Source organism: Papio anubis, chromosome 17, assembly GCF_008728515.1.
Source record: "Papio anubis isolate 15944 chromosome 17, Panubis1.0, whole genome shotgun sequence".
Classification (NCBI taxonomy): domain Eukaryota; kingdom Metazoa; phylum Chordata; class Mammalia; order Primates; family Cercopithecidae; genus Papio; species Papio anubis.
The window spans coordinates 52,449,194-52,464,017 of NC_044992.1; the positions used below are offsets into that span (position 1 = coordinate 52,449,194).

Here is a 14,824-nt window from a genome sequence, read left to right on the forward strand (position 1 = left end):
TGGCCTTAAGACTGATTGTGCTACAGCTTTCGAAAACTATAATGCCTTTCAAATATGGCTTATTACTTGGATCTCAATATCTTCCATATACCTTGGGTGGACTATTTTGCTGAAGATCTTTCTGTCAATCATTTACAATCATGTGCTGCAAAATGAAGTTTTGGTCAACAATAGACCACATATATGATGGTGGTTCCATAGGAGTATAATGGAGCTATCCCTATACAGGCATACCATTTTTATCTTTTTGTTGTTGTTGTTGTTGTTGTTATTGAGATGGAGTCTCACTCTGTTGCCCAGGCTGGAGTGCGATGGTGTGATCTCAGCTCACTGTAACTTCTACCTCCTGGGTTCAAGTGATTCTCCTACCTCAGCCTCCCAAGTAGCGGGATGCATTATAGGCATGCGCCACCATACTCAGCTAATTTTTATATTTTTAGTAGAGACTGGTTTTTGCCATGTTGGCCAGGCTGGTCTCGAACTCCTGACCTCAGGTGATCCACCCACCTCCGCATCCCAAAGTGCTGGGATTACAGGCATGAGCCACTGTGCCTGGGCCCCATTTTTATCTTTTATACAGTATTTTAACTATACCTTTTCCATGTTTACATACACAAATACCTGCCATTCTGTGACAGTTGCCTTTAATATTCAGTACAGTAACATATAGTACAGGTTTGTAGCCTAGGAGTCATAGACCATACCATATAGCCTAGGTGTGCTGTAGGCTATACCACCTAGGTTTGTGTAAGTATACGCTATGATGTTAGCACAATGGTGAAATCACCTAATGACACACTTCTCAAGCTCCTCACATGGCAAGCAACGCATGACTGCATATGAAAGCTCTTAAATAGGGATTAAGTTTCTAAATTAATCTCAAAAGAAAACAGTCATTATTTACTATTTATGGAATTTTTTTAAAAAAAAGGAGCAAAAGTTTCATTTCAGTGGGAACTTATTTTGGGGCTAGAGTATTTTATTTAACTTTCACCCCAAAGTTGCAATGTGTTTTGAAGTTCTTCCCTGTAAAATAATTATTTTAACTCAATTTAAATAAAACCCATCCAGTAAACTTCAAGCTTTAAGAAGTCTAGGTTCCTGTGAAATGTGAGAGGAAGTCAGCACTGATTTCAGAAATCTGATTATAACAATAGATCCATTCCTAAATGAGGTGAATCTTGGAATCCCTTCAGTTTTATTTTATTTTATTTTATTGAGACGGAGTTTCTCTCTTATTGCCCAGGCTGAAGTGCAATGTTGCAATCTAGGCTCACTGCAACCTCTGCCTCCCAGGTTCAAGCGATTCTCCTGCTTCAGCCTCCCGAGTAGCTGGGATTACAGGCATGCACCACCACGCCCGGCTATTTAAGTAGAGACGGGATTTCAGCATGTTGATCAGGCTGGTCTGGAACTTCTGACCTCAGTGATCTGACCACCTCGGCCTCCCAAAGTTCTGGCATTATGGGTGTGAGCCACTGTGCACAGCCCCCCCTTCAATTTTAAAACCATCACTATGCACCCTGTGCCTCTGCGAGGCACTGGAATAAGATGAAGCACCTTCTTGGAGTTTACATGCTGATAATTGTGCCAGACAGTAATAGGTAAGAATGGCTGTGGGGGAAGTCAGCTGTGTTCTAATTACAGTCGCATTTCAGGATATTATTTAACATGTTGACTTTAACAGCCTAAGCCTCTTCTCCATGTGTGCACACAGGGTAGATCTCTGAAGGGTGGCGCTGTAACTTCTAGGGTAATGGCTGTGTTGAGTCAAGGCAGGATGACAGTTCAGCCTCCTCCCTGCTAGTGCAAGGGGCTCTTCACTCGGATTAAAACCTTCTCTGCCAGACTGAATTGCCCACCCCCAACACCCCTCCTACAGAAAATGTGGAGTCCTCGCTTATTCCCTGGAAGCCCCTACCTAGTAGGGTGGTGAATTCATTATCAAACATGCAACAGTTTAGCGAAAACGGCAACATTTTGGAATAAATGACTGTAATGTGCGTCGTGCCTGCCACCCTAACTGGCGCCCATTTTGCAGCTCAGTTGCTCTCCCTGAAAGGAAGAGTATGCTTGGATTTCACCTTGGAGGAGGAAGAGTTCAGGCTGCCACAACTGGACTAGCACTTCTGAAGATCCCAAGGCGAGGTCCCGTGACCCCACCCCACCACACCACAGCAGGCTGCTGGAGTCCTGGGACCACCTGGGTCTGTGGCCCAAATCCTTCCTCCCTAAGGGAAGGGAAAGGGGTGTTCCAGCCGGGTGGGGTGGGAAGGGGTGTTTGGGCGGGATTGTGACATAAGATTGCCCTGGTGACATGGAGCAGATCTGGACCCAAGCCTGATAAAGGTGGCATAAATAAAGGTGTCATAAAGACAGGGCGGGGCGCATGCTTATAAGGGGCACGAGCATCTTAGGGTTGCCAGAATGACTCCCGCTCAGTGCCCAGCACTCGCGTGTGTCATGTTCTGGCTGCGTTTCTGGGGCCCATGGCCCCTCCTCACGTGGCAACTATTGTGTCTACTAGTCAAGGAGGCTCAGCCTCTGGAGTGGGTCAAGGACCCGCTCCAGCTGACCTCTAACCCCCTGGGGCCGCCTGAGCCCCGGTCTTCCCGCTCCTCCCATCTCCCATGGGAATCTCCCCATGCGCCCACTCCCCCGGCAGACCCGGGGGACTTTGATTACCTGGGGCCCTCTGCTTCCTCGCAGATGTCAGCCCCACCCCAGGAATCGACTGAAAATTTGGTTCCATTCCTGGACACGGATTCAGCTGAAGAGCTGCCCCTGGGGCCAGAGCAGTTCTCCGCTGCACACCAGGATTTAAATGACAAGCTGACTCCGGAAGAAAGGCTCCCAGAGGTGGTCCCACTGCTGGACGGGGATCAGAACCAGACCCTAGTTCAGCTTCCTCGTCTCAAAAGTAAGGTTCCAACTGCAGATCTAGATCAGGCTGCAGGTCATCAGGCAGATGAAATACTTGTTCCGCTAGACAGTAAGATTTCAAAACCAACCACATTTATTGTTTCGCCCAAGAACCTGAAGAAAGATCTAGCTGAGCGTTGGAGCCTTGCTGAGATTGTTGGAATTCCACACCGATTATCCAAACCTCAGCGTGAGAAACAGACTTTGCAGGATGAATATTCGAGTATGGACACACTGTATCCCGGCAGCCTGCCTCCAGAACTCCGGGTGAACTCAGATGAGCCTCCAGGGCCCCCTGAGCGAGTTGGACTTTCTCAATTCCATCTAGAACCGGAAACTCAAAATCCAGAGACCCTTGAACACACCCAATCCTCTTTACTCCAGCAAGAAGCCCCAGGGCAGCTTCCACAGCTCCCTGAGGAGGAAGAACCTTCTTCAACCCAGCAGGAGGCCCCAGCTCTGCCTCCAGCATCCTCTATGGAGAGTCTAACTCTACCGAATCGTGAGGTGACAGTTCAGCCTCCAGGTGAGGATCAAGCTCATTATAACTTGCCTAGCATTACAGTTAAACCTGCAGATGTGGAGGTTCCCATGACTCCAGAGGCTGAAAACGAGACAGAATCTTCCGAAGTCCAGCAGGAGTCCCCAGGTCAGCCTCCAGAGGAGGTGGAACCTTCTGCAACCCAACAGGAGCCCCCAACTGAGCCTCCAGGTCCTCCTATGGAGCTTGAACTTTCCCCTAGTGAGCAGGAGCAGCCAGCTCAGCCTTCTGAGTCTTCTGGGGAGGTTGAATCTTCTCCAGCCCAGCAGGAGACCCCAGCTCAGCCTCCAGAAGAGATGGAGCCATCTGCAATCCAAGAGGAGGCCCCAACTGAGCTTCCAGGTCCTCCTATAGAGGCTGAACTTTCCCCCAGTGAGCAGGATCAGCCAGCTCAGCCTTCTGAGTCTTCTGGGGAGGTGGAGTCTTCTCCAGCCCTGCAGGAGGCCCCAGCTCAGCCCTCAGAACATCATGAAGTCACAGTTTCACCTCCTGGTCACCATCAAACTCAGCATTCAGATTTGCCCAGTGTCTCTGTTAAGCCTCCAGACATGCAGCTCACCATAGCAACAGAGCCTAGTGCAGAGGTGGGAACTCCTCCAGTCCTCCAGGAGGCTATAGCTCAGCTCTCAGGGCCAGGTAATGATGCAGAACGTCCCACCATCCAGCACAGGGGCCCACCTCTGCCTCCAGAGTCACTGAAAGAGGCTGGACCTTCAGCAATTCAACAGGAGACTTCAGTTCAATCTCCGGAACCTGTTAATAATGAGAACCCCTCTCCAACCCAGCAGGAGGCTGCAGCTGAGCATCCACAGACCGCTGAGGAGGGTGAGTCTTCTCTAACCCAGCAGGAGGCCCCAGCTCAGACTCCAGAGCTCCCTAATGTAGTTGTAGCTCAACCTCCAGAGCATCATGAGGTAGCAATTTCCCCTCTAAGTCATGATCAAGTTCAGCTTCCAACATTGCACCATGTCACTGTTAATCCTGTGGATCACGTGGTTACCATGACTCCAGATTTCATTAATCAGGTTGCAATGTTAACCCAACAGGGGGCCCCAGCTCAACCTGTAATGTCCCCTGAGCAGTTTCAACATTTGAAAGACCAGCAAGACATAATAACTCAGCAGCTAAATAGACCTGAAAATTATGAACTTCCTCTAGTCCATAAAGTGCCCACAACTCAGCGTCCAACTCAGCTCTCCTCAAACTTTGAAAGTTCACTGAATGATGAAGCAATAGGTTCACCTCTATATATGTCACATCTAGATGTAGATATGGGGCTTACCAGACCTACAGCAGTCACTATGCGGGTACAACCTTCTCCAGTCCAGCAGGACAATCCTTCTGTTCCCACTGAGCAGGCTGACTTTTCTCTAGCCCAGCCTGATCTCCCTTCCCCATTTCTGCATTCTCCTGAAAAGATTGAATCTCCAGTCCAGCAAGAGGCCACAGCTCAGATTCCAGATTCCCCTAAGGAGGCAGAACCTTCTCCAGTCCAGCAAGAGTTCCCAGCTGAGCCACCAAAGCCCCCTAAGGAGGTTGACCCATCTGCAACCCAGCAGGAAGCCTCAGGTCCTCCTCTGAAGTCCACTGAAGAGATCAGTCCTCCACTGCAGCGGGAGATACCAGTTCAGCCATCAGAGCCACCTGAGATGGTCGAGCTATCTCCAGTCCTACAGCAGGCCCCAACTCAACTTTTAGAGCGACCTAAAGAGGTAGAATCCTCTCCAGTACAGCAGGCAGTCCCTGCTCAGTCTTCAGACCCCCCTATGGTGATAGAACCCTCTCTGACCCAGCAGATGGTCTCATCTTTATCTCCAGAGTTCCCTCAGGAGGTGGAACCATCTCTAACTCAGCAGGAGGTTCCAGCTCAGATTCCAGAGCCCCCTATGGAGGCAGAACCTTCTCTGACCCAGCAGGAGGCCACAGTTCAGGCTCCAGAGCCCCCTAAGGAGGTAGAACCTTCAAGGCAGCAAATGATCCCAGCTCAGCTTCCAGAGCCGTCTAAGGAGGTTGCAGCTCGACCTCTAGCTCATGATGAGATGACAGGCCCAACACCAGGTCAGGATCAAGCTCAGCATTCAACATTGCCCAGTGTCACAGTTCAGTCTTTGGACCTGGGACTTACCATCATTCCAGAACCCACTATGGAGGTTGAATATTCTACACCCCTGAAGAAGACTATAGTTCCTGCAAAGCACCTTAAGGTGACACTTCCACATCCAGACCAGGTTCAGACTCAGCATTCACACCTGACTCAAGTCACAGTTCAACCTTTGGACCTAGGGTTTACCATCACTCCAGAATCCACGACAGAGGTTGAACTTTCTCCAACCGTGCAGGAGACCCCAACTCAGCCTCCTAAGAAAGTTGTACCCCAACTTCTAGTATATCAAGAGGTAACAATTCCAACACCAGGTCAGGATGAAGCTCAGCATCCAATGTCACCCAGCGTCACAGTTCAACCTTTGGACCTGAGACTTACCATCACTCCAGAACCCACTACGGAGGTTGGACAGTCTACAGCCCTGAAGAAGACTCTAGTTCCTCCAAAGCACCCTAAGGTGACACTTCCACATCCAGACCAGGTTCAGACTCAGCATTCACACCTGACTCAAGCCACAGTTCAACCTTTGGACCTGGGGCTTACCAGCACTCCAGAGCCCAGTACGGAGGTTGAACCTTCTACAGCCCTGACAACTGCAGCTCCTCCTGCAGAACACCCTGAGGTGACACTTCCACCTTCAGACAAGGGTCAGGCTCAGCATTCACACCTGACTCAAGCCACAGTTCAATCTTTGGATCTGGGGTTTATCATCACTCTGGAACCCACTAAAGAGGTTGAACTTTCTACAGCCCTGACGACTACAGCTCCTCCTCCAGAACACCCTGAGGTGACACTTCCACCTTCAGACAAGGGTCAGGCTCAGCATTCACACCTGACTCAAGTCACAGTTCAACCTCTGGCCCTGGAGCTTACTATAACTACAGAACCTACTACAGAGGTTAAACCATCTCCAACCACAGAGGAGACCTCAACTCAGCCTCCAGACCCGGGGCTTGCTGTAACTCCAGAGCCCACTACAGAGACTGGACATTCTACAGCCCTGGAGACGACTACAGCTCCTCGTCCAGACCAGGTTCAGACTCTGCATCGAAAACTGACTGAAGTCAGAGATCCACATACTGAACTAGAATCTACTCAGGACTCACTGGTGCAGCCTGAAAGTCACGCCCAAAATAAGGCTTTAACTGCATCAGAGGAACAGAAGGCCTCCACAAGCACCAACATATGTGAACTCTGTACCTGCGGAGATAAGACGCTGTCGTGTATTGATCTCAGCCCAAAGCAGAGGCTCCGCCAAGTGCCTGTGCCAGAGCCCAAAACCTACAATGGCACCTTCACCATCTTGTAAGGATCACCTTTCCCCAATTGTCCTCTGTGTCCTGCCTGACGTGGCAGCCTTTTCCTGGAGGCCTTCCTGGGCTTTCTTTGTCTCCCCAAGCCATCCTGACAACTGACTTTCTGCTTTCACCTTTGCTTGTCAGCTCTTCCTTCTCCTCATTCTCCTTCATTCTCCTTTAATGTTAGACCCATTCTCCAGTCTTTTACTTTTACTCCAGTCTTTTGCTCCTACTCGTTTTCTTATCCATTTTTATTTAGCCCCATCACATCATTGCTTAACCGCCGCTCTGCTCCCATTTTTGCTTCACCCTCTTTACAGCAACCTTTCCCCCTCCCGATCTCAGTGGTGAGGCTCTAAGTGGTTAAGAGTTGATTCCGGAGCCAGGCTTCCTGGGGTTGAACCCAGGTCTGTTTATTAGGTTGGTGACCCAGAGCAAGTTATTCCGCTCTGTGAGTCAGTTTCCTCATATTTCAACTGTGAGTTATGCTAGTTACCATTTCATAGGATTGTTGTGAAATGTAGGTGAGTGAATATATGAAACACTTCATCAGTGCCTAGCATATGTAGGAGTGTTGGCTGTTCACATGATTACTCAGTCCTTTAGTTATGTCCACAACTCATCGTTGTCCCTGACTTTCTATATGTAGCGCTCGTTTTGTGTCAAACCCAGGGCCAAATATGCTACTGTCTCCAGAACATGAAAATGATAGGAGGGAAGAAAGATAATAGGCATAAAAAGGAAGGTTTATATAATTAATTACTAAAAGATAATGCATACAATCAGTGCTAGAATTTACCAGAATCTGTGATCCTTGAGGTGTGGAGATCAGGGAAAGCTACATGGATAAGCCAAAACTTTACTTGGGTCTTAAAGAGTAGCTATAATTTGTTAAATAGAAAAAAAATGGGAGTACAGTCTAGGCAAAGGCATTGCTACAGGTATGGTTGGAATTTAGTAGATCAATCTGGCTGCAAAGAATTAGGTGAGGGAGCAGTGAAGATATGATTATGTAAAACCTTGACTATCAGCTATAGGAGTTTGAAAGTTACACAGTGAGGTATGGAAAGCCATTGAAAGTTTCCAAGCAAGAGAGATTAAATGATCAAAACATTTTTTTGCTTTATGTTCAAGTGTAGACATGCAAAGGATTATTTTAGAATCCATATGTAATGTGTCCAGAAGGAAAAGCTTAATTCAGGGAGACAGAATAGAAAAGTCTCGCAAAACGTAGGAGTAAAGTGTGAAGGGTCCAAATCAGGTCGGTTGTAATAAGAGTGGAAAGAAAAAGCCTAGGATGTTTCAACAGAGGGCAAAGCTTAGGTGCTACCTGGCATAGGGTTTCTTTCTACTTATTTATTGATAGTGATAAGCTTTTGCCCATTTTTTCTGTTGAATTATTTACCAATGTTGTGTTGATTTGTAGGAGTTTGTTCAGGCACATAAGTGCTTTTGGATAAAATACTTACATTCAAAGTAATTAACTGGCACTGTCTGTCCAAGAGATGTGATAGATAGGAAGTTAAGCTTCCAGGAGATGCCTTATCATTTGTGCCAGTGGCTCGGCATTGTTTCTTGATGAATTGTGCAAACTGGGAAGCTGATAGCTCTGGAAATGAGAAAGCAGGTATTATTTTCTGTTTCTGAATATCCCCAACAAGGTTGCCATGATTCCTTTATTTATCCTCATCATTCTTTTCCTACCTATTCAAGGATGTAAACTGTGTTTCTTCACAGAAATTTCCAAGGAAACTATATTTCGTACATTGATGGAAATGTATGGAAAGCATACAGTTGGACCGAGAAACTGTGAGTATATTCTCTCCAAATATGACAAAAAACTAACTGCATTGTAAGATCCTTCTCGGTCCAGAATTTTGAGGTCGGTACCTCTGAGAAAAGATATTTCCCGTCCATACCCCAAATCAACCTCTGTGGATTGCAATCCTTTGGTTATTTTAAAATTAAATTTGGTAGGCTCTCTAAAATAAGAGGCAATTTAAATTTATTTTTTATTATACAGATAGTACATGGTTATATTCTTTTTTTTCCTCTTTTTTTTTTCAGAGACAGGGTCTTCTTACTTTGTCCCCCAGGCTGGAGTGCAGTGGCACAATCACATCTCACTGCAGCCTTCACCTCCCAGGTGCAAGTGATCCTCCCACCTCAGCCTCCCAAGTAGCTGGGACCACAGGTGCACGCCACCACGCCCACCTAATTTTGTATTTTTTGTAGAGACAGGGTCTTCCTATGCTGCTTAGGCTAGTCTTGAGCTCCTGGGCTCAAGTGATCCTCCCACCTTGGCCTCCTTAAGTGCTTATATTATAGGCATGAGCCACCACCCCCAGCCCGTGATTCTATTTTTAATGTATAAAAATGCAATAACAGGTATAACAGAAACCCTCCTTGTGCCCTACTCCCTCATCCCTGAGGTAGTGCTACTCTGTATTTAGTATACATGCTTCCAGACTTTTCCCCATTTGCCTACATTCATATTTACATAAAGCAAAATAGATTTGCATGTGGTTTTTAAAATCTTTTTTGTTTACATAAATGGTAACATTTTGCAACTTGATTCTTTCACTTCATGGTATCACTTACATGATATCATATGATAAGTGTATCACTTACATGATATGATATTCTTTCACTTCATGATTTCTTTCCTTCCCAGTACTCAGACGGTCACCCCATTCATTTAAACTCCTGCATAATCCATAGTCTGGATGCATCGTAGTTTATTTAATAATTCCCCCATTGATGAATGTTTAGATTATGCTTAGTTTTCTTGTTACATGCATTGCTGCAATGAAATTCCTGTACATGCTTCTTTGTCAACATGGGCAAGTATTCCTGTAGAATAGGTATCTAGAAATGGAATTTTTGGGGTGAAGACTATGTAGATACAAAATTTTAATTGCCCTCAAAAATGTTGTGCCAACTTATTGTCAGCAGAATATGACAGCATTCATTTCCCCCACACCTTTCACCGCTGGGTATTCTCCAACTTTTTGTTGAAGTTATGCATGAATAAAAGGGATTCCATCCAAATTTGAATTTTTCTGATTACTCATACATTTAATTAAATATTATATGTTTATTGAACATTTGTGTTTCTTCTCTGAGTTTTCTATCCTTTGTTCATTTTCCTGTTGAATTGTTTTATCATTTTCTTTTTTTTTTTTTTTTTTTTTTTGAGACGGAGTCTCGCTCTGCCGCCCAGGCTGGAGTGCAGTGGCCCGATCTCAGCTCACTGCAAGCTCCGCCTCCTGGGTTCACGCCATTCTCCTGCCTCAGCCTCCCGAGTAGCTGGGACTACAGGCGCCCGCCATCTCGCCCGGCTAGTTTTTTGTATTTTTTAGTAGAGACGGGGTTTCACCGTGTTCGCCAGGATGGTCTTGATCTCCTGACCTCGTGATCCACCCGTCTCGGCCTCCCAAAGTGCTGGGATTACAGGCTTGAGCCACCGCGCCCGGCCTGTTTTATCATTTTCTTACTGATTTATAGAAGGAATTGGTTTAGACACATAAATGATTTTGGAAAAAATGCTTACATTCGAAGTAACATTTTTCACAACAGTTTGTGTGTGACATCATTAGTTCAACGTATATAGACAAGTCATGTATGAGTTCTAAATTAAAAATAAAACACATGCTAGGTGCGGTGGCTCACGCCTGTAATCCCAGCACCTTGGGAGGTCGAGGCAGGTGGATCGCCTAAGGTCAGCAGTTTGAGACCAGCCTGGCCAATGTGACGAAACACCGTCTCTACTAAAAATACAAAAATTACCCAGGCCTGGTGGTGGGTGCCTATAATCCCATCTACTTAGGAAGCTGAGGCAGAATTGCTTTATTTATTTTTTGAGACGGAATTTTGTTCTCGTCGCCTGGGCTGGAGTGCAATGGCGCAATCTTGGCTCACTGCATGTTCCACCTCCCGGGTTCAAGGGATTCTCCTGCGGCCGCCTCCTGGGTGGCTGGAATTACAAGTGCCCGCCTCCACGCCCAGCTAATTTTTATATTTTTAGTAGAGACAGGGTTTCACCATCTTGGCCAGGCTGGTCTCAAACTCATGACCTCAGGTGATTCACGTGCCTTGGCTTTCCAGAATGCTGGGATTACAGGCGTGAGCCACCACGCCAGACCAGAAGTACATTTTAAAAGCAAGAAAATTGGGCCGGGCGCGGTGGCTCACGCCTGTAATCCCAGCACTTTGGGAGGCCGAGACGGGCAGATCACAAGGTCAGGAGATCGAGACCATCCTGGCTAACACGGTGAAACCCCGTCTCTACTAAAAGTACAAAAAACTAGCCGGGCGAGGTGGCGGGCGCCTGTAGTCCCAGCTACTCAGGAGGCTGAGGCTGGAGAATGGCGTAAACCCAGGAGGCGGAGCTTGTAGTGAGCCGAGTTCGCGCCACTGCACCCCAGCCTGGGTGACAGAGCAAAGACTCCGTCTCAAAAAAAAAAAATAAATAAATAAATAAAAATAAAAGCAAGAAAATTATTGCAAAAGTCAGGATAGTGGTTACCTATTAGGGTTAGTGAGAGGGATATGATTGGAAAGGGGCACTCTGGGGCTTCTGGAATGCTAGCAATGATCCTTTGTAACAATGTTTACATGGGTATCTGCTTTATAATTATTAAACTGAATATTTGGCCAGGTGAGGTGGCTCATGTCTGCAATCGCAACATTTTGGGAGGCAGAGACAGGAGGATCACTTGAGCCAGGAGTTTGAGACCAGTCTGGGAACAGAGTGAGACCCTGTCTCAGAAATTAATTAAATTAAATATAAAGAACATTGATGTCCTGTGCACTTTATGCATATTGTAGTTCTCAAATTTTTTTGATGGGGAAAAAGTCTGAATAGCTTCACTTGCAGCCCCGACATGGTTCCATGTGGGGCTTTCATACTAAGGTTTAGAGAAAGAGGAGGAAATGGAGGTTCTGCTGATCTTGGTGCCATCCAGAGGTGGATTCTCAAAGGGATTTTGTGATCTAGAGAGGAGGCATGAAATATACAATTTGGTGGGAAGAGTGGGTAGCAGTGTGCTTGTGTGTATGTGCTTGCATATGTGTGTGTGTGTGTGTGTGTGTGTGTGTGTGTGTCTGTGATGGTGGAGAGAGATGGACACAAAAGGGAAAATGTAAGGAAAGGTTTGAATGAAAGCAGAGCAGATACCAGCATCTTGAAATGACCATGACCCAGCTTTCCCCCACATGCAGGACATAGTCCTGTGCGGCAAATAGTTGTACTTTGCATTTTAATCTAGAAATAACTTTTTCATTTTCCAGAATTCTCAATGAAAATTATTTGACTGAATTACATAAAGATTCATTTGAAGGCCTGCTATCCCTCCAGTATTTGTAAGTTAGTTAATCACATTTATGAGTTTTTAGTCATATTATCTGTAAAATGAATAAGGGGTTCAAATTAGATAATCTCTAAGGTTTCTTCCAGCAATAAAATTCTGCAATTCTGTAAGTTTGTATAGGGTCTCAGCCCACCTCTAGCATTAGCTACCTCCTATGCATTTTCAGTTTTTAAATTATATAGACAAAATATAGCCAGAAAAAAATTTCACATGGTAATAAGATCTGAGCAGTGACTGACACCCATATGAACCTTGTTTTATAAGGGTTTGCATACCATCTTCTTCTATTCAATCTGCAGTCAGTAGATCAAATCTAATCTAAAGTCTATTTTTTAATAACCCATTAAGTTAAGAATGATTTTTGCATTTTTAAAGGACTGAAAGAAAAAAGAAAGAGAAATATGCAAGAGACATCATATGTGGCCCACAAAGCCTAAAATATTTACTGTCTGTCCTTCACAAAAAAAGATTTGAAAAAGTTGGTTTAGTAGGATGAAAGGAATTAAAGTTAACTTCAGATTGTTGCCTAAAGGAGAAGAAAATATAGACCACCTACATTCATTGGAACATCATTAATCCAGAATTTTTTGGTAACTTAATTGGAATTAAATTAACATTTAAATATTTAAAATCAGCTGAATTATATAAATAATATTATCAAGAATATTGAGCTACCAAGAGAATAGACTGGTATTAAGGATTTCAGTTCAGGAATTGTTATATTAAAACAGATGTTTAAAATCATGGTAAAATGGTAGAGCTAGAAATGTTTACATGAAGTAAGCATATCAGAAATGCCCCTGACTCTTCACTAATTACGACATAACTATCTCCCCAGCCCTGTTACTAAGGGATACCTGCATAGTATTTCTGTCTGTTTAGAGACAAGAAGATACTATGTTCATTGCTATGAAAGCTTGATTCTTATCCTTTGTCCATAGAGGTGTGTATGTCATTAATCCTTATTAAGTTCATCAGCGATGCTCTTTTGAAAACAGATTCTTTCAAATGTAGAAGGCTTAAGGAAAGTGGGTGTAAAGACCCTCAAGTGGATGCCAAAGTGCTACAGAGACCATGAAGTAATAAAACTATGTTTCCTTTAAAATAGTCATTTTCCTTCTACTCACTCCCCTAGCCATTCATTCATTCATTCATTTATTTTTATTATTATTATTATTTTTTTTTTTTTTGAGATGGAGTCTCACTCTGTCATCCAGCCTGGAGTGCAGTGGCGCAATTCGGCTCACTGCAAGCTCCACTTTCCGGGTTCACGCTATTCTCCTGCCTCAGCTTCCCAAGTAGCTGGTACTACAGGCGCATGCCGCCTCGCCTGGCTAATTTTTTGTATTTTTAGTACACTTGGGGTTTAGTACATTTGGGTTTCACTGTGTTAGCCAGGATGGTCTCCATCTCCTGACCTTATGATCCGCCCACCTCAGCCTTCCAAAGTGCTGGGATTACAGGCGTGAGCCACCGTGCTGGCCAGCTATTCATTTATTTTACAAATATTTGAATTTACTTTATTTCCATGTGTCAGTTTTAAACATGGTGTGCAATGCAGATGAGCAAAACCTAGTCCATGCTTTCAAGGAGCTCATGCTCAGAAAAAATGGGATGAAAAATAACTACATTAAGAAGAAATGGATGTGGGCACTAGGAGGGATAAATTGTTTCTGAAGCATAGAAGAGGGGAAAATGACTTCAGTTTGGACCAAGGAAGATGTTACTAGAACAATGCCATTTGAATTGGACTTTGAAGGGCCATTGTGTAACATCGGACAGACATCTTGGGGACAATATTCTAAACTTGCAAAAGGAAAATGGGAGAAGGGCAAAGCGCAGGAAAGTGTTCGAGGAATACCATGAGTACCTGTAGAGTACAAGGAGGGAGAGTAGGAAATTGGAGCCAGATCTTCTAGGGCTTTGAATGCCCAGCTGAGGAGCCATCATGGGGAACCGTGTTAGGGCAGCAGTGCTATAGATAGATCTGCATCACAATCACTGAGTCGGCGCGTTAGAACTCAGTTCCGGATCCGCCCTCGTGGTTACTGATTCAGTTGGTCTAGAGTGGGACCAAGAATTTGCATCTTCAATAATTTCCCAGGAAATGCTGGTCTTTGCAAACCACTTGTGGAGAGTTTATCTGATGACTGTGTGCAGGATAGTTTAGGAAGGGAGAGACTAGAGATGGAGACATCAGCCAGACAGCATTATTCCATCCAGGTAAAGAGGGAGGGAGGCCGGGCGCGGTGGCTCACGCCTGTAATCCCAGCACTTTGGGAGGCCAAGGCGGGTGGATCACGAAGTCAGGAGATCGAGACCATCGTGGCTAACACAGTGAAACCCCGTCTCTACTAAAAATGCAAAAAATTAGCCGGATGTGGCGGTGGGCGCCTGTAGTCCCAGCTACTTGGGAGGCTGAGGCAGGAGAATGGCGTGAACCTGGGAGGCAGAGCTTGCAGTGAGCCGAGATCGCGCCACTGCACTCCAGCCTGGGCGACTGAGTGAGACTCCGTCTGGAAAAAAAAAAAAAAAGAGGGAGGGACAGGCCCCATCTTTGTATAACTGACAAAATTGCTTTCATGAA

General features: G+C 45.4%; 1 protein-coding gene across 1 annotated transcript in view; it reads left to right on the forward strand.

Annotated features, from left to right (window-relative positions):
• The first annotated feature begins 1,404 nt into the window (after nucleotides 1-1,404).
• The window catches only part of LOC101000700 (leucine-rich repeat-containing protein 37A3-like), a 52,654-nt gene continuing 39,234 nt past the window's right edge, over nucleotides 1,405-14,824 (forward strand). Inside the window, 5 exon segments of the mRNA XM_021928345.2 lie at nucleotides 1,405-1,604; nucleotides 2,042-2,207; nucleotides 2,710-6,872; nucleotides 8,603-8,674; nucleotides 12,158-12,229. Coding sequence (XP_021784037.2) covers nucleotides 1,552-1,604; nucleotides 2,042-2,207; nucleotides 2,710-6,872; nucleotides 8,603-8,674; nucleotides 12,158-12,229 — 4,526 coding nt within the window. The 5' untranslated portion in view covers nucleotides 1,405-1,551.